The 20276-nt window shown below is 46.6% G+C and overlaps 1 protein-coding gene across 2 annotated transcripts in view; it reads left to right on the top strand.

The window, feature by feature from the left end:
• Window positions 1-20276, top strand: part of SORL1 (sortilin related receptor 1) — a 114692-nt gene that overhangs the window by 50463 nt on the left and 43953 nt on the right. For both annotated transcript variants that reach the window (XM_082200926.1, XM_082200925.1), the window contains exons 12-22: window positions 975-1063; window positions 2123-2301; window positions 4761-4947; window positions 8184-8312; window positions 9115-9200; window positions 9322-9494; window positions 10649-10780; window positions 12077-12168; window positions 13865-14111; window positions 18125-18263; window positions 19818-19991. In XM_082200926.1, coding sequence (XP_082057052.1) covers window positions 975-1063; window positions 2123-2301; window positions 4761-4947; window positions 8184-8312; window positions 9115-9200; window positions 9322-9494; window positions 10649-10780; window positions 12077-12168; window positions 13865-14111; window positions 18125-18263; window positions 19818-19991 — 1627 coding nt within the window. The remainder of the gene's footprint in view (window positions 1-974; window positions 1064-2122; window positions 2302-4760; window positions 4948-8183; window positions 8313-9114; window positions 9201-9321; window positions 9495-10648; window positions 10781-12076; window positions 12169-13864; window positions 14112-18124; window positions 18264-19817; window positions 19992-20276) is intronic.

The raw sequence follows: 20276 nt of genomic DNA, 5'->3' as shown, positions 1-20276 counted from the left end.
ACTGTAGTCATATAAATAGCCCAATCAAAGCAAATGGGGATTTTACTTTTTATGCCACTGGCCTTATAGCATATACCATATATAAAAATGGCTTGGGAGCGACTAATAGACTATCATCACAGTTCAGTTTTGTGCTGCTTTTCCATGGCAAGTTGCTCAAAGCAGCTCAAAGCCTCAGAAAAGTGTGTATAACAATTCACTGACAGTTGTAAGGCGTGACAAAATTTAAATAGGCGTGTGCATAGGAATACGCTATATCAAAGCATTTTGTATTAATAAGTAGACAATAAAATTAAGCAATCCACTAATAATGCCTTGCAGAGTGCCTGGGTGAAACTGCCTCAGCTCACGGGCAGAGGCCAAAGCGTCTTGTTTTTTCTACATTGCGGTAATAGTAATAGTAATAGTAATAATTTATTATTACGGTCAAAGACCAGCACAACTTAGACTGCTTTCACAAGAATGAAATAGATATTTAAAACAATATACAATAACAGCTTATAGATTAAAATTAAAATAGTTGCATGAACACAAAAGGACCTAAGGTTAAACTAAAATTCAGATTGCCCCTGGGATGCCCAGGAGGTCAGCTACGACAGTTTTCCTAGTGATCTATTTGTTCCAGGGGTGTTCTATGCCTACAAATTTGCGCACGTAATCTGGCGACTATTCGGGTCACCTTGTGATTTTTGCCTAAGAGGAGAAAATTTAGTTTAGGCTTGTTCGGGAGGTCAGCAAGCCTCACCAGATGGGGGTTGATGGTATCTCTACGCACCTCATCGTAAAAAAGGACATCTAAAAAATAAGTGTTCAGGGCTTCCTATTTCCCTTAATGGGCAGACGCTACATTGCGGTATATCGCCAAACCGCGATGTTTGGCTGATGATACACTGCAATGTTGAAAAGCTGATATCGCCCTCTCTAGCCTCCAGCCTTCTTCCACTCATGCGCCCCTGTTTTTCTTCTTTCTTCAGGTCCTGTCCGGACCCCATTATTACTCATGGGGCGACCATGGAGGGATCCTCATGGCGGTAACACAGGGCACAGAGTCAAACCAGCTCAAGTAAGTTCCATGGGCAAATAGGCTGCTGAATCTGAGCTAACAGAAAGCAGTAGAATAGCCGATAATTAGCTCTCCACTTGATTTCCTTTAGGCCACATAGGGAAGGATTGTTGTGATTTGTTATACTGAAGCTTTACCAATGGAGAGCTTGAAGAATTGAGAAGTGATGTGATTCCTCTCCCCCCATTCCACCTGGCACTGAGCTTTTAGAGGTGGCAGTGGTGAGCTAGAGAATCTGGAATTTTACTACAGTTTGTAGAAAAAACGTTTGCAGCAGATTGCTCTCAAGAACAAACAATCCATCCAAATTGCCGTTCAGATTTGCATCACAATGCCTGTAGCTATTGCTGCTTTTCCTGTAGCTATGAACAACGGGCTGCCTTCAATGCTAGATCCACTCAGGAGTTAGACCCATTGCAATCAATGGACTCAAATGACTCGTGCCCCTTGATTTCTGTGGGTCTGCTCTAAGTAGGGCTAGCACTGGAGGCTACCTAGCATCACAAAGCACCTAAAATTTTCTAAGTTATCTACATACGTTGAAAGTGGGAAACTGACACTTCTCATGCTGTGCTTCAGGAAGAAATTGAAGACTAAAACAGAAGTTCTATATTTGGGCCTCTTTCACCCCTTTTTAAAAAACTGAAAGCAGCTGGTCCGAGCTCTGATTTTGATTGTAACAGGGGCACTTGGGCAGGGGCACAAAAGGATATATGTGAGGCAGGGCCTTTTCAGTGGTGGGACTGAGACTGGAATGCCATCTCTGTGGAGATCCACCCCCGGGCTTCTTCTTTTAGCCTTTGGGCAGGAACAGGTTGTCCCTGTTGAGCATGTGCTCAAGAGATCAACAGGTCCTGATCAGTGTTTCCCAAACTTGTTTTTGGACTACAACTCCCATCGCCCCTAATTAGCAAGACAGGGATGATAGGAATTGTAGTCCGGAAGCAGCTGGAGGCCTAAGTTTGGGAAACACCGGTCTAGATTTTACTTTGTATTGATTACAGGAGTAGAGCAAAAGTGAACATTGAACAGCCTTGACCTGCCATTCTCTCTGTGTAGGTACAGCACAAACGAAGGGGAGACCTGGAAGGTGTTCACCTTTTCGGAGAAGCCAGTCTTTGTTTACGGCCTCCTGACGGAGCCTGGGGAGAAAAGCACCGTATTCACCATCTTTGGCTCTTACAAGGAGAATAGGCACAGCTGGCTCATCCTGCAGATCAACACCACGGATGTGCTTGGTGAGTGAGGGAGTTGCTGTTTGGTGTCCCTCAAAGTTCTGCAGAGGGGGTCTGAGTATTGCACATTTTAGTGTCGTAGAATTATCCTGTAGAAGTACAGTTGTACCTTGGATCCCGAATGCCTTGGTACTTGGCCGTTTTGGCTCCCGAATGCCGCAAACCTGGAAGTAACTGTTCCAGTTTTCAAATGTTCTTTGGAACCCGAACATCCAATGAGCCTTCCGTGGCTTCTGATTGGCTTCCAATTGGCTGCAGGAGCTTCCTGCAGCCAATCAGAAGCCGTGCTTTGGCTTCCGAATGTTTTGGAAGTCGAACGGACTTCCGGAATGGATTCCGTTCGACTTCCAAGGTATGACTGTATTCTGGATATTGCATTTTGGCACTGAGACATCTCTGTTATGTATCCTCCCTCATAGAATTATAACTCCAATGGTTCCTTGGTGAGAGGAAAGGACTGTTTGAGTTGTTGTTGTTGTTGTTGTTGTTGTTGTTGTTGTTGTTGTTGTTATACTGCCCTATACCCTCAGGTCTCGGGGTGGTTCACAACATAAAATCACAATATAAAAACACAAAATACATAATAAAAACAAGAACAACCCATAAACACATTTTTAAAAGGTGTTGGATGTCAGCCAGCCTAAAGCCTGGTTAATTTAATTTAATCTTCACTGGATATTCATATATTTAGGAGACTCATTTAGGAAGTACACCTTCCTTCCTGCGGAAGTCTTTTGTTTAGACAGGACTCTACAATATTATTTTTCTTTCAGTCAGTATTCATTTGATGTTTTTTACAAGTCTTTTGTTGATTTTTATCATTATATATTAGACTTGGCCTTGCTCTGTTTTTTAATGAAAGCACAGATTATAAATTTGCCAGTAAATAAAATTATAAACTGCCTTATTGAGGGGTAGCCAAAATGGTGCCCTCCAGAGGCTGCTGAACTACAAATCCCAGCATGTTTAACCACTGGCCATGCTCACTGAGGGTGATTCTCAGGTGGCACAATTGTTCAGTGCATCTGGCTGTTAACCAGAAAGTTGATGGTTTGAGCCCACCCAGGGACAGCTGTAGGTAGGATTTCTGTATTGCAGGGGGTTGGACTAGATGACCCTTGGGTTCCAACTCTATGATTCTATGTGACAAGTTCAATCCCCGGCATCTCCAGGTTGGACTGGGAGAGAACCCTGTCTCAAATCCTTCAGGGAGCTGCTGCCAGTCTGTGTAGACAGTACTGAACTAGATGGGCTAATGGTATAAGGCAGCTTCATATGTGGTGGCATAGATTTGTGGGGAGTGGGAGGCAGGAGAAATTTCCAGTCCCGAAATTCCGCTTATATGGGTGTTTAAAATTGTTGTTGTTCAGTTGTCATGTCCGACTCTTCGTGACCCCATGGACCAGAGCACGCCAGGCCCTCCTGTCTTCCACTGCCTCCCGCAGTTTGGTCAGACTCATGCTGGTAGCTTCGAGAACACTGTCCAGCCATCTCGTCCTCTGTCGTCCCCTTCTCCTTGTCCCCTCCATATTCCCCAACATCAGGGTCTTTTCCAGGGAGTCTTCTCTTCTCATGAGGTGGCCCAAGTATTGGAGCCTCAGCTTCCGGATCTGTCCTTCCAGTGAGCACTCAGGGCTGATTTCCTTCAGAACGGAGAGGTTTGATCTTCTTGCAGTCCATGGGACTCTCAAGAGTCTCCTCCAACACCATAATTCAAAAGCATCAATTCTTCGGCAATCAGCCTTCTTTATGATCCAGCTCTCACTTCCATACACCACTACTGGGAAAACCATAGCTTTTTTAGGTGTTTAAAATACTGGCATGCAATCACATCTGGAAACAGGAGAAGCAGTTAAACATGGCAGAAGAACGAGCTTGACTAAAATGTAGAACTGATGCCTTCTAAAACTGTAAGTGTTCTAAGTGGAGCTTCTTGGCAGCCCAAATGGGTTTGAAATATAAATAAGATACATGACTCACTCCAAGGAATGTTCTGTGGAATAGGTTTGTTGCTGTCTGTCGTGGTAGGTATGGGGGAGAAATTTGATTCAGCTCGCATTTAAGGTTGGACCTGCCTAATTCACACCTTGTGAAACATCACATCAGCAGAAACACAACCATCCTGAGAAATCTAATTTTGCAATGTAGTTCTCCAGCCAAGCGATGTGTACAAAAAATTCATAAACTAGGGCAAAAAGGGTGCATAAAAATGCAAAGGTTGGTAAAAAAACAAAAACATAAAAAATTGCATTGGGGAAAATTATGTACAAAAATGTTCAAATAGTCAAACCCACATTAAAAATGCTTGTTAAGAGAAATTTGTGTTTACGTCTTGCAGCCCCCCCCCTTTGAAAGTGGATATGTTGAGTTCATGACATGGTGAACCCACTTTACGTTTAGACGCACAAACCCTTTGCTGTCCTCCTCCTCACCCCATCTAATGTTGCTTGTTCATTGCATAGGGGTGCCTTGCACTGAAAACGACTACAAACTGTGGTCCCCCTCTGACGAGAGAGGCAATGAGTGTCTCCTGGGACACAAGACGGTCTTCAAAAGGCGAACTCCCCATGCGACTTGCTTCAACGGTGAAGACTTTGATCGCCCAGTCATGGTCTCCAACTGTTCTTGCACCAGAGAGGACTATGAATGGTGAGTTCATTAAGTTCCCTGTGGACTGCAGCTCAGATTACCGTATTTTTCCATGTATAACACGCCACCATGTATAAGACGCCCCCTATTTTGAGGGACTCAAATTTAAGAAAATGGGGGGGGGGAGATGGCACAGAGTTGTTGAGCTCTTTTGGTGGGGGGATTGCTGAAAATCTGCCTCTCGTCTGTCCCCTCGCTGGCAGAAACTGCCAGTTGCCTGCCCAATTGTTGCGGCATCAGCCAATCAACACCAGCAATTGACGCAGCAACCAATAACACTCCCAATAGCCGCTGACAGCAACCAATCAAACGTCCACCCTATGCACTATCCATGTATACAACCCCCACTTTTTAGAATAATTTTTAAAGAAATACACGAAAAAGTATGGTAAATGTCAGCAATGAAGGGCACTTAATGGCTGTTTCTCTTTTTGGGTGGGATTCAATCACATAGGGTGTACATTTAAAGTTGATTTGAAGCTCTTCCAAATCTTCCCTCCCCCACCCCCTGCCAAAAATAAAATAAAAAAATCAGACATTTTGCTGTATGGAAATTGACAGGGAAATGCACTGCAGAGCATTGGATAACACTTGCTTGGCAGAGCCTCAGCAGTGGTGTAATAATCTGGGGTTGCAGGATCCTTATTATTCCTGCTGAAGGGTCCCTATCTTCAGCCTCCTAGAGCCACCCAATCAGCATGAAAGGGGGCTTTTCAGCCGTCTTAAGCTCCAAGGCTAAACATTTAGGAACACTGAAAATACTGAGCCATTTCAAAAGAATGGCGTGCAAGTTCTGTTGCATACGCTGGAACTTCAAGGAAAACTCGAACGTAAATCACGCTGAACGATTAGCCCATGTTACGTGCACTGAAAATAGTAGGTATAGCTGAAAGGCAACACATGGAGATCTGTGCAGTTTGTTACAGTGCCCCCAAAATTATTATTATTGTATAATTGTCAAATTATTGTATAATCTTGGAAGGGGGCTTGGCTGTGACTTATCGCGAAGGGAGCACCGTATAATCTGCCCACAAACAAACCAGAATGAATGCTCACTGAACAGACCCAGCTTATTTGAGTGCTGGGTATCTTTTGGCTTGACTGGGTAATCTAAATAGGAAAGCGCAGTGGGGAGTATCCTTTTCCCCCCACCACCACAAATGAGGTTTTAGCTGAGATTGTTGGAGCATCCAGAAATAGAGACGAGCAATTATTATTGCCTTGTCACTTTTTCCTTCAAATGAAGGCAGCTTCCCGAGGGAATGTTGGCTGCAGTTCCTTGTGTAATTATGAGCGCATAACTCCCACTGATCAGTTGGCCTTGAGCACTCAAACTGAACAAGGGATTATTAATACCTTAGCATTTATATAGCATTTTGGCATGTGTAGAGGGGCTTGCATACATCGTCATGTTGTCATCCTTGGTACATACTCTGTGAGTATTATTAGTATTATTCTGCCCATATTACAGATAAGGAGGCCTTGCAAGGAATTGGCTTGACTAATGGTCACCTGGTGAGTTAAGGGGAGAACTCACTAGGCTGTGGGTATTTAAATATTCATCAACACAGGGGAATGACAACCTCAGATATTGGGAATTTAGGTCTGTGGGTGAGGGGCTAAAAGAAAATGGAATTTTGGTTGCTGGATTTTGAGGTATTGACGCTTTGTCAGAAACTACTGATGGATTGCTGTGAAGTGTCCCTTAATATGATATTTAAAACAGCTTTTAAAAACCAACCAACACAACTTTCCTCAAAAGTACAAGGTGACTTTCTATCCAATAAAACAAAAGTCAAGGTGATCTAGAGTAGATTTCGGTGTGCATGTGTTGTTTTTTGGAGAGGAATTTATTATATCCAATGAATTATTCAATATAATTCAAGGCAGACTTAGCCACAAGATAAAAGTAAAAATGCTGGAATTAATTAACACAGCTACCAGTTACCTTGGATAAATTTTGACAGTGGTTTGGGCCTCAGTGGACCCATATTGCAGAAAGCAAGTAGTTCTTGGGTAGCATACAACCACTTTGATATTTGAAGAACTTCACTGGAAGAAGAAAACCCCTTGAGGTGAATGGAGCTTGTTGAAATAACTATTACTGTAACTTGGAGCTTTGGCATTCCCCGGGGCCATTTTGTTTCCCTGGCAGTGGCCTGTGGACTGCATGTGTATTTCGCCACACAAGCCAATCCTCCCATGGCCAACCTCTATAATAAATTTCTTGTTGCTGAACTGTTAGGGATTGCCTGTTCTAGAGCACGTGTACAGAGGTAAGCTGGTGGGAAGAGCGTTGGACCAAGCTCGACAAGACTTGGGTTGATGTTCTCCTTCAGCAATGAAGTTCTCTGGGTAATACTGGGCCAGAACTTTATCCCTCCTACCCCATGGGCCAACTTTACTGGTGGGTTGGATCACCCACTGTCAAATCTTCTGATGTCATATTGAAAACCAGGTGATTAGCAGGTGGGTGGTCCAGCCGTCAAAATTGGCCCACCAGGAGATGAAGATGCTGCACAAAGCAGGATTGAGCTCCATGTGCACCACCAGGTGGGGTTCAGTTCTGCTTTGTGTAGGGTTTCAGTTTTGGTGTCTAGTTCTCAATGAGATCCACTTGGTGTACCTGAACTGAGATGGTTTGAAGGCCCCACGCATCAGCAGAACAGGCTAGAATGGGCCAGATGAGAAGAGCTGGTGAGCCAGGTGTGGATTCCCCATGCCTGGCCTAACTTACTTTACACAGTCCTTGTGAGTTCTCTCTCTGTATGTACATTGGAATACGGACTTTCTTGCAGGTGTAATTGCGGGTTAATTCATTTTGTACTGCACTCTGATTAAAATGCGGTGGAGCTAGCATCAGAAAGAAAGAAAGTCCATCATGGAGAAGCAAATGAAATTAATTTTTGGCAAGGGCAGGTGGGAGGGGGCGTAAAGATAAATTCTTTCAGCATCTGGCTCTCGGGCTGTGTAGCTGCCAGCTGGCAAGGCCTCCTGGGATGCATTAACATGTTCACAGGTCCTCCAGTGAAAAAGGGCATATTGTGAGATATTTGAATTCTGCTAATAAGAGCCTTCGTTTAAATAGCTGCATTTCCAGAACATTTGGTGCTTTAGCTTTTTTTCCTAATTGTAAAAAAGTAGTTATATAAATACATATGTATATAAACCTACACTTGAAGGGCACATTCTCCTCTCCTCCCCTTGCCCCTCGCCTCTGCTTTTTCCTGGCTCAGTGACTTTGGCTTCAAGTTGAGCGAAGACTTGTCATTAGAAGTTTGTGTACCAGACCCCGAATTTGCCGGCAAACCATCTTCCCCCCCTGTGCCGTGTCCCATTGGTTCAACTTACAAGAAGACTAGAGGGTAGGTGACTGCCCTGGTGGCATGCATTTATCATTTATTTATTTATTTATTTATTTATTTATTTATTTATTTATTTTTATTATTATTATTATTATTATTATTATTATTATTATTAACATTATATACTGCTCTCCCTCAAAAGGCCACAGGAGGGCCACAGTTCGCCTACCTCACTGTAAGTAGGATAGTTGGTTATATGTGAAAGGTGGGTCATGTTTTCATGTAAGATAAGATAGGGACGTGGGTGGCGCTGTGGTCTAAACCACTGAGCCTCTTGGGCTTGCTGATCAGAAGGTCAGCAGTTTGAATCTCCTGTTGCTCTGTCCCAGCTCCTGCCAACCTAGCAGTTCGAAAGCACAACAGTGCAAGTAGATAAATAGGTACTGCTGTGGCAGGAAGGTAAACGGTGCTGTTGTGACCTCTGGTTTCCGTCACGGTGTTCCGTTGTGCCAGAAGCGGTTTAGTCATGCTGGCCACATGACCCGGAAAAGCTGTATGTGGACAAACACCAGCTACCTTGGCCTGAAAGCAAGATGAGTGCCGCACCCCATAGTCATCTTTGACCGGACTTAACCGTCCAGGGGTCCTTTACCTTTACCTTTTCCCTTCATGATGCCATTCTTTCCAAATGGATTCAGAAGAAGGAACAGGTTTAAGAGGGAATGGGTTTGTTCTTCCTACGGGTCTCAGTGGGACTGGCTACCAAGTCAGTGTGCTTTGATAAGAACATAAGGAGAGCCTGCGCAATCAGTGGACGCAGAGCAGGACTGCAGCATTAACACCCTTCACTTTTCTGTGTTAGTTACCGCAAGATCTCTGGAGACACTTGCTCAGGGGGGGACGTCGAGGCTCGGCTGGAAGGGGAATCTGTACCATGTCCATTAGCAGGTAAGTGGGAAGGAGACAGTTCCTGCCCCCACTAGAACCACCAACCAGAGCAACTGTTCTAGCCAGAGGAGGTGGAGACCAAAGGCTGCATCCAATGTTCTCTTGTCTGCTTTGTCTGCAGAGGAGAATGAATTCATTCTCTATACCACACGGTACTCCATCCACCGATACGACCTCTCCTCTGGGATCAGCGAAGAGCTGCCGCTGACGGGGTTGCGAGGGGCGGTGGCGCTTGACTTTGATTATGACCGCAACTGTTTGTACTGGGCCGATGTGACGCTAGACATCATCCAGGTGAGTTTTGCCTTCTGAGCTTCTTTGGTGAAAGTTTTTGAAGAAAAGTGGTGTCGTCTAGGAGTCCCAGGGAGAGTTGCAGCCATATGGATTAGCAAGGGCGTAATGTTGGGGGCTGTTTTAGAGAACAGGGCCTCCTAGGACAGGCTATCGCTTTTGGTCAAGGATCAAAGATGGTAGGCAAAGATGCAGGGATATCATAGAGTTGGAAGAGACCCTGAGGATCATCTTGCCAACCCCCTGCAATGCAGGAATATGCATCTGTCCCTTACGGGAATCGAACCTGCAACCTTGGTATTGTCAGTGCCACTCTCTAACCAATGGAGCTATCCAACGCTCTTAAAAATGAGTTAGATATCATAGGGAGCCTATTTCATTCTGAGGGCCACATTCCCTTCTCGGCAGCCTTGCAGGGGCCACATGCCAGTGGTGGGCAGGGCCAGAGGCAAAAGTGGGTGGGGCAATGGATATAAATTTCACCTTTGCACACTAGGGTACTTTATAGACACATTCACATGTCCCTCCGTCCAGGCAAGCAAGAGACAAGATCGGAGTTCAAGGACACATCCAAGCCAGGCAAAAACTTTACTGAATAGCTTTAAATAGTTTTTTGACCTGATTTTCAAAATATGTGTGTTTATAGATATATATTTTTTTTCATTTTGTAACCCATAAAAACAGCAGTAATCTTTTTACAAACCAGCAGCAGCTGAAACATTTTCCAAGCACAGCACATTGAAACCAGCCATTGCAAGACTGTGCATATTTCCCTGGGGGAGAGAATTCTAAAGGTGGGAAGGGGACAGCACCGAAAAGGCCCTGCCCTTGTTCCGTGTCAGTCCTAGCAGCGCTCACAGCTGAGCCAGATGATGCTTCTTGCTTGCCTGAGTAGAAAAGGGTGTCTGTGGAAACTAGGCTATGATACAAAGGTGCAGTTTACACTCACTGCTGCGCTCAAATTTGCCTCACCTACCGCCAGCATGTGTCCCCCAGAAAGTGTTCCAGGTGGAAAAAAAGTTTTTCCTAGGCTTGATTCAAGGTGCCCAGGGATGTGCTTTTTTTCTATATCTCCAGTCCCCCTTTGATTTTCTCTGTGCTTGTACAGGAATTGAACTCATTGATGCTTTAGATTCCTTGTTCTTATTTATTTTCAGCGTCTGTGTCTTAATGGGAGCTCGGGACAGGAGATCATTGTCAGCACTGGTCTGGAGACGGTCGAAGCGTTGGCCTTTGAACCCATCAGCCAGCTGCTGTACTGGGTGAACGCTGGCATTCCAAAAATCGAGGTATGTGTCTCTGCGCAACCTGGATGTGTTGTTGCCCAAAGCAGCAGCACCTCTTGGAGCTCAGTGGAAGCCGGGAGCGTCAAACCCAGGAAGTCAAAATAATAAATTAAGCCAAGAGCCAGTAAAGACTATCACTGTCCAGGCAGAGTTCCACCCTGAAGCTTTTATAGCCCTTCCTGTCAAGGAGAGCTAGTGGCCAGCCAAGACAGGCAGGGCCACTGCAGAAGCTTCACTGCCCTCGCCATTTGGCGCATCTGTGCACAGAGCCACAGGGTTCTGTTTCCTATCATGCCTGGCCATTGGCCATGCTTGGCAGGGCTGATGGGAGTTGTAGTCCAAAACACCTGGATGACACCAGGCCCGAGAAGGCAGACTAGGCAGAGCACAGGTTGACCTTAAGGGAAAATTAAGTTCTCCTGCGAGCTATGTATCTGAATGTATTTTGTTACCGTCCTGTAAAGCTTATGAGTGGGGCCGTTTTGGCCACGTGAGGAGCATTTCCCACAGCCTGGATGTTGAAAATAGTTTGCCATCGCCCCCTCTGTCAGCCTTGGCCCACCTGTGAGCTGATATTCCCCACCCCTTCTCTCCAGCTGCTTCCTGGTAACCAACCCATTTGCCCCAATAAGGCTTGGTATACAGGTGACAAGAAGGCTGAATCAACGGACATTTTAATCCAAGTTAGTGGCAGGAAGCTGTTTGCTGTGCTTTTACAGAGTGTGTTCAGGCTTTTGCTGTGCGTTTAACTACCTGTCTATATCAGTAGAGCCAGTGGCATAGGGCAGCGTTACAACCTTCTGCTTCCTGCTTTGGTCAGGTTGGGAGTACAAGGCTGGGGTGGGCAGAGATGGGATTCGGAGCTACCAGTAGATCTCTGGGTAGTTGGCAGCAGTTTGGGAAGAGATCCTGGCTCCCAGTTGTTCAGCAACAACAACGAAAAGCTCCATCTTCCTCCTTTATGAAGCTGGTGAAGTGAGTGGGCAACTTCTGACCTGCCAAACCTCATTCTGTCAATGCATATTTGCACATGTGCTCCATATATATATATATTGGAGGGGGGTTCCTACAACCTTCTGGAGCAGATTGAGGTTGCGGGGAAGAAGGATTGGAGCGAGTTCTGTCGTGCAATCGTAAATCCTTTGCTAAAGGAACACGTGCATTGAATAGTGCCCACTATCCACATCCTTGGCTATAAGCCTTTGGAATGAGCCTATGTACTGGAATAGTGCTTCTGCTGCTGCCCATGATGACAGCCAGATATGCTCCTTGTTTCTCCTCTTTGTGGTGTCACACTAGGTCGCGAACCCAGATGGAGACTTGAGACTTACGGTGTTGGATTCCTCTGTGCTTGAACGGCCGCGAGCCTTGACTCTGGTACCTAAAGAAGGGTAAGTGAGACATCGGAAACACTAGCAGCCAGATTTGTAAGACCCTGGGCGGAATGGTCGCCAGCTCCACAGGGCTGCAGGGAGGGTGAGTGGTGCAAGGGCAGGACTGAAATTAATGCGTCCTCTTTCAGGGTGGTTAAATATTAAGCTTCTGCACTTAAAATCTCGCCAAAGACTAATTTTAGCAAACTTGCTGGGGGTTTTTTTTCTACACCTCCTTTTCTGTAATATGGTAACATGTAGGGATGTTATTGTTATGATTCTTTTGTTTTTTTTGGAATTACTTTATATATTTGTACAGTTTCTTTTTGAATACTGTTCATTTTATGCAGAGTCAGGGAAGGAGGAGTACCTCTCGTGGGGGACACATTGTACTCCTGGGTTAGTTTTTCCATCTTTGGTCCCCACCCTGCACTCAGCTCTCACCTGTGGCTCCTAAAAGCTGCCAACATGCAACAGCGGCCACACCCCAGGAAATGGCTTCAACTGGCCAGCTAAACCAGATGAGGGTAGCCAATGGGTCTCTAACCCTCAGTGAGTTAGGGATTTCCCCTCCATGCGAAGACAGGCTCTGGCAGATTGAATGGACAAGACCAATAGTCTCTTGACCAACCACCAAGAAGACTGTTTCTGCCCATGCTCTAGAGGGCAGAAGGGGGAAGATGGGGCTCATCAACCTAGGAAGATAGCCCATCTAGAAGATGGAAAGCTCTGATCCTAAACCCTCCACTGCCTTGAGAGATATCTTTGGGGAAAGAAAAGGCTAAGGAGTAAACCCTACACAAATTTGTAGTGGAGTCCCTACGATGGTTGATGGTATGCCTCTTATTGGTAACTCCTGCAGCCCTGCTGGTGCCAAACTTATCACTCTGCTTTCCTTTGGACTACATCAGTGAGGTTGAGAGGCGGGTCTGGTCATCTGGGCAGTCCAAGACCTCCATACACCCTGCCCAGGCTTGCGCCCTGGGGAGGTCACTTCGGTGCTGCTAATGCAGTGGTTTGATTTCACCCCCGAAAGCGCACTCCATTGTCCCTCGAGACAGATGCCAACCACAACAGCCATTCATTGACCTTAATAAAGAGATTTGGATTGATTGATTGTGTAACCGCGGAGTGCAATTCATTTATGCAGAGTGTAAAGTACTGCTTTTGGTAACAGGGAGTACATTTTTCTCCACTGTGTCCAGAGGGCAGTCTCAGCACAGAGAGAAAGAGTGGAGCTCTCAGACCCTTGAACAGATGCTTCTCCTTGCCCAAGAGACAGGGTTGTTTTGGAAAGACAGGGAAAACCACTCCCTCTAGTGAAGTTGGAAGCTAGTTCTCTCCGTTGACCAGGAGGAGAGACCTTCTCCTAAATTCAGGGAAGGGGGGTGATGTTCAGTGATGGGGCACTTGCATTTAATACATGTACAGTCCCTGGACTCTCCAGGCAGGGTTAGGAAAGGCCCCTGTCTGACTGTTGCTGCCAGTCAGTGTAGCCCATTGGTGGACTCCATTTCCCATCACTCCTGGCCCGCATAGCCAGTGATCTTGGATGATGGGAGTTGTAGTCCAACAGCTGCTGGAAAGTCACAGGATCTCTGTCCCTGATGTGCACTGAAGGTCTGACTCGGGGTAAGGCAGCTCCTTATGGTTGCTCCAGGGACGTGCCGAAGAGCAATAATTCTCTTGTAACGTCCGTAATTTGCCTTCTCAGGCTGATGTTCTGGACAGACTGGGGGGACTCCAAGCCTGGCATTTACCGCAGTGAGATGGACGGCTCTTCCCCGACTTGCGTTGTCTCCGAGGGAGTGAGGTGGCCAAATGGCATTTCGGTGGATGATCATTGGATCTACTGGACGGAAGCCTACATGGACAGGATCGAGCGCATCGATTTCAACGGCTTGCAGAGATCAGTAATCCTGGACAGCCTCCCGCATCCTTACGCCATCGCTGTTTTTAAGGTATTCACTGAGCGCCTTCATTTAAAGCTTTCGTTTTTTATTCCTCCAACATGTTTCTCTCTTGGACCAAAATCCTGGGCTGGAGAAGGGATGGGGATCCTGTAGCCCTTTGGATGTTGTTGGACTGCAGCTCCCAGCATGCTGAGCTGGGGCTGATGGGAGCTGGAGTTAGGGGAAGGGCCCAGCTCAGCAATCTACCTTGCATGCAGAAAGTCCCAGCTTCAATCTTCCGCGTCTCGGAGCAGAGCTGGAAATGCCCCCTTTCTGAAACCCTGGAGAGCTGCCATCATCAGTGCAGACAATGCTTGATGCAGTCAGAACAAGACAGCTACTAGTCTGTGCCTTCTAGCCTGGGTGTCGGTTCAGACTCGGCACCGTTTCTTGAATTGAAACACACATGGCACCAATGGTGAATTTTCCTCCCAATACATAAGGACGTAAGGAGAACCTGCTGGACCAGGCCAATGGTCCGTCTAGCCGAGCATCCTGTTCTCAGCAGTGGCCAACCCGATGCCATCAGGAAATCTGCTAGCATATTTCCAATCAACTGGCATTCAGAGGCATTCTGTCTCTGATACTGGTGGCAATGTAGCCATCATGACTTATATATATACAATAGCTTCAGGTAAGAGATTTTCTTCTGGGCCACAGCAGAGGAGGAAAGGCTTAAAATCCCACCCACCCAATGCATGCCCTGAGACCATTAATTATCTGCCCTCTCTGGCTGATAGTATTTGCGTTTAAAAACAAACAAACCTGCAACTTAAATGTAGAGCCACCTTTCTCCTGTCTAGTTTGGCCTTCTGCTCATTGGATTGATGGCAGAAGTCCCCCTGGTTGTGCAGATTCATGGAATGATGCAGCATTATCTATCTATCTATCTATCTATCTATCTATCCTTCGAAACGTATATTGTAAGTAAACTTGATTGTAAGTAAAACATCCAAGCAGTTTTCTAAATAAATGAAAATAAGCGCCCAATAGAAGTGCAGTTTTAAAAAACCAGATCCTTTTAAAAAGCAAAATATGATTAAGACCAGTTGAGCTTAAAAGCAGGTTAAAACACATGTTGGTCTTATAGAGATCTGGAGAGCCTCGCCTGAGCAAAAATGTTGTTTGCAGGTACTGAGAAGAATACTGTGAAGATTCCTGGTTGATGTCAATAGGCAGGGAGTTCCAAAGTGTGGATGCTTTCACACAAAAATATCCATTTCTTGTTGTTGTTGTTTAGTCTTTTAGTCGTGTCTGACTCTCCGTGACCCCATAGACCAGAGCACGTTAGGCACTTCTGTCTTCCACTGCTTCCTGCAGTTTGGTCAAAATCCATTTCTTACAAATGCAGAAAAAAATAAATGTGGATAGGTGCCAGTTTTGCAGATTATCCTGGGGGTGATGAGGTGAAGTTGTTGGTTGACTACCCCCCATGATGGGGTCCCCTCTCACTCTCCTCTGAAGAGATCAATCCACTTCTGGTTCCAGGCTGGCCCTGATAGGAAGGAAGGTGCATTGACATGGCACTCCCAGAGAAACCCACGTCACTCTATTGGTATAACTAACAACCTTAATGCTATTGCTGAAATCAGTTAGGGTGGACTAATTGATCCCATTAAACACAGAAAGTGTTTAATGTTTGTGTACAAGCCATAAAAGTTGTGTTCCAGTCAGCCAGTTTCCAATCCCCCTCTGGGTACCCTTGTCCAGATCAAGGTTATGGGGTTGCCCCTGGCAACCTGATAAAGAAAAGATGTCCTTCTGTACAGGATGTCCTTGCAAGCACAGCGAGAACTGAGAGTAATATATGGCAATTATATTGCTTGTTAAACAAGAATATCTGCGGGGTTTTTTTTTTGTTTTTTTTGCAGAGCTTGTCTAGTGAAAGCATCACAGTCCTGATTTTTTTATCAATATAGAGGAGGGATGTGCAAATTAGGTACAGCTTTGCCCCTTACGCAGGTGGCGCTGTGGTCTAAACCACAGAGCCTAGGACTTGCTGATCAGAAGGTCGGCGGTTCAAATCTTTGCGACAGGGTGAGCTCCCGTTGCTCAGTCCCTTCTCCTGCCAACCTAGCAGTTTGATGAAAGCACGACAAAGTGCAAGTAGATAAATAGGTATTGCTCTGGCGGGAAGGTAAACGGCGTTACCGTGCGCTGCTCTGGTTCACCAAAAGCGGCTTAGTCATGTTGGCCACATGACCCGGAAGCTGTATGCTGGCTCCCTTGGCCAGTAAAGAGAGATGAGCACTGCAACCCCAGAGTCGCCTGCGACTGGACTTAATGGTCAGGCTTCCCTTTACCCTTTACCTTGCCCCTTACAGTGGGAAGAACCTCCCTTCCTCCTCCTCCTTCTCCTCAGTTTTGGTCCTGCCTGCTCCATACCAACAGGAAGCTTTGATGGCGAAATTCCTCCTCTGTTTGCATATGGAAAAACTGCCTTATACCACCTCATCTTGCCCACTGTTGCCTGTTGTGATTGGCAATAGCTCTCCAGGGTTTGTTGTGGGGGAGGAGGGGAAAGGAGATTGTTAGCCACTTTGAGACTCCTTAGGGTAGTGATAAAGCGGGATATCAAATCCAAACTCTTCTTCTCTTTTTTCCTGCATTGCAGGGCTTGCATTAGTGCAGGCATGGCCTAACTTGGCCCTCCAGCTGTTTTGGGACTACAATTCCCATCATCCCTGACCACCGGTCCTGTTAGCTAGGTATGATGGGAGTTGTAGTCCCAAAACAGCTGGAGGGCCCAGTTTGGCCATGCTTGCTGGGTGTATTTGTGTTTGTAGACTAGCTGACCTCCAAGCTCTGTCCCCATTGAACGATTCTGCGATTCCTTGGATTAGTTAACATCTGGAGGGCATCACATTTGCGAAGGCCATAATAGATGGAGTCAGGGAGGGGATAATGGAACAATAATTGATTGCTTTGGATTGAGGGCTGCCATGGCCCTGACTGGTTCTGGAGCAGCCAACTCGACAACGTGCTTAATTATTTTGAAAAAGGAAGAATCCCACAGGGACATAGGAAGCTACCTTACACCGAGTCTGACTGTTGGCCCCTCTAGCTCAGTATCGTCCAGGCCAGGCCTCCAGATGTTTGGGACTACAATTCCCATCATCCCTGGCCACTGGTCCTGTTAGCTAGGGATGATGGGAATTGTAGTCCCAAACATCTTGAAAGCCGGAGTTTGCTTATGCCTGGTCCAGGCTGACTGGCAGCAGCTCTCTGCAGGATTTGAAACAGGATTCACACTCAGGCCAACCTGGAAATGCCAGGCATTGGACCCGGGACATAAGATCATAAAGTTGGAAGGGACCCCTCATCTAGTCCAACCTCCTACAATGCAGGAATCTCAACTAAAGCATCCATGGCAGACGAGACTATTCAGCTTCTGCCTAAAAACCTCCAAAGAAGGAGAGTCCATCACCTTCCAAGGCACTCTCAAACAGCTCTGACCATCATAAAGTTCTACCTTCTGTTTCATTAGAATCTCCTTTGTTGTAGCTTGAAGCCTTTGGTTTGAATCCTGCCCACTGGAGCAGGAGAAAACAAGCTTTCTCCATCTGCCTTATGGATTGAACCTGAGACCTTCTGCATACAAAGCAGACCCTCTGCTGCTGAGATACAACCCTCCCTCTTACCGTCTCAAAAGTAGTGCAATGGAATGAAATGGCACAGTGTAGTGGTTCGGTGTACAAGCAGTGACCTGGGATGGCTTTGACTCAAATCTCATTTCACCCACAAATTCATAAGGTAGCCTCAGCCAAGCCTCAGTCCCCAATCTATAATATGGCGATAACAACACTGATTTACATTGCAGAGCTGTTTTAAAGATAACTGAGATAATGTACGTGACGCTTGAAATCTATAATATAATGTTAAGTATTATTGTTGCGTTCATATATCTAAATGGTACTTGCTTTGCTTGGTTTCATTTGTGTGTGTGTGTGTGTTTTAGCTTATCTGCAGTTGCGATTCTCATCAAACGTTATTGCTTAAAAGATAAGAGGTTTGCTTTTCAGAATGAAATCTATTGGAACGATTGGTCGCAGCTGAGCATTTTCAGAGCCTCCAAACATAGCGGGTCCAAAATGGAGACATTGGTTGAGCATCTCAATGGTGTGATGGACATGAAGATCTTCTACCGAGGAAAGACAGCAGGTATTTCTTGACCACTGACGATCATGGTTCTGTTTATTCCATTTCATGATCTCCCTGGATAAGAGAAATAAAACCTTGGCGTACAAAGGTTGGACCTGCAACAAAAAGTTGTAGGGCGAAGTCCTTCTCTTTGGGTTGTTTTCCCTTCTTCCTTCTTCTCCAGGGTTTCTTCCTCCTCCCCACAGTCAGTCAGAATTCAGTTAGTGCTGAGGATGCACAATCTCCATTAGACTGTTTTGGTTCCCAGTGGCGTAGCGTGGGTTGTCAGCACCCGGGGCAAGGCAAGTAATTTGCGCCCCCTAACCCGTGGATTTGCGCCCCCTAACCCTAACCCCCAGATGTTGCGCCCGGTGCGGCCGGCCCCCCCTGCACCCCCCACGCTACGCCACTGTTGGTTCCACACAATTTTATGTCATTGTTTTAGTATGTGTGTGTGTGTGCATGCATACGCATTACAGATGAGATGTTAATATTTTAATTCTTTTATGCATTGCTATGGAAGCTTGAAATGGAAGGCCTCTTGTTGATTTAAACCAGGGGTGGGGAATTGCAGGCCCGGGGGACAAATGTGGCCCTCCATAATTCTCTGTCTGGCTCTCGGAACTCTCCCTCTGCGAAACCCCTCACCGGTCCTGCTTAGCAGCCTCCTTGAGTGTTTTTAACCTTCCTGGAATGCGCCCTTGAACTACGAAAATCCATCTTGCATGCCTGGATGGAGGATAGAGAAGGTTGTGTGTGTAGAAACTAGCCTATTGCACAACGGTAAAATGTACCTTATGTTCTGGCGTATAAGATGACTTTTGAACTCCGAAAAATCATCTCCAAAGTCGGGGATCGTCTTAAACGCTGGGTATGGTTGTGGCGGCTGCGGCTGCACGGGAGGCAGCCAAGCAGCGGCTTCCCACCCACTCCGTTCCAAGCCCTTGCCCTCTCGCTTGCTCGCCCGCCCTGCCACCATGGGAATCGCCGGATAGCAGGCAGCTATCCCGAAGCAGCAGCAACTGCGGCAGCCTCCCCTTCCCACGGCAAGGTGGGGCGCGGCTTCGGCCAGGGCTCCAAGGAGCTGGGCATCCCCACAACTGCCAGAACTACCAGCTGGTGAGCGCAGCCCGCTGCTTTGCTGGACGGCTGATCGGGGCTCGCTCGCCTTGGGCTACTGCTGCTGCGATGGCAGAGGCAGCGGAGGGGAGTGCGCTCTGCCCTGGCGGCACTCGGTGGGTGGCGCTTGGCGGGCTTTAGGTTGGGGGGCTGCCTCTAGTTGGCTGCAGGCGGGGGTAGTCTTATATGGTGAGTATATCCCAAACTCTGTATTTTAACAGGAAAAGTTGGGGGGTCTTCTTATACGCCGGAAAATACGGTAACATTGTCCCGCCCACTTTTGCTGCCCGAGTGGCCCCTGGAAGATTGCCCCGAAGGGAATGTGGCCCTCGGGCTGCAAATGCTTCCCCCCACTGTTGATGGAAATAAAATAATGACTCAATGGATTATCCTGAAGGACGATCTCTGGAAGCTGCAGGATTTTACAATGTCTCTCTCTCTCCTTCTTCTGGACAGGGCAGAATGCTTGCATCTCTAAGCCTTGCAGCCTTTTGTGCCTCCCAAGATCAAACAACAGCCGAAGCTGTAAATGCCCCGAGGGAGTTGCCAGCCATGTGCTCCCATCTGGGGAAGTGAGATGCGATTGCCCACCTGGGTATCTCTTGAAGAACAGCACCTGTGTAAAGGAAGGTAAGAAGCACACCTCCACACTCTGATGTGATGTGTGCATCTCTTCTGTTTGTGCATGTCTGCACTGCAGGATTAACAGTAACTCTCTCTTAAGGGAAACCGGGAAGTGTAGTTCTGTTAGCTGTTAGGAAGAGCTAGGGCAGTGTTTCCCAAGCTTGGGTCTCCAGCTTTTTGTTGGACTACAGTTCCCATCATCCCTGACCACTGATCTTGCTAGCTAGGAATGATGGGGGTTGCAGTCCAGAAAAACAGCTGGAGACCCAAGTTTAGAAAACACTGAGCTGG

Source organism: Podarcis vaucheri, assembly GCF_965113315.1.
Source record: "Podarcis vaucheri genome assembly, chromosome: 15".
Lineage (NCBI taxonomy): Eukaryota > Metazoa > Chordata > Lepidosauria > Squamata > Lacertidae > Podarcis > Podarcis vaucheri.
This window is presented reverse-complemented; position numbering and strand designations above follow the sequence as displayed.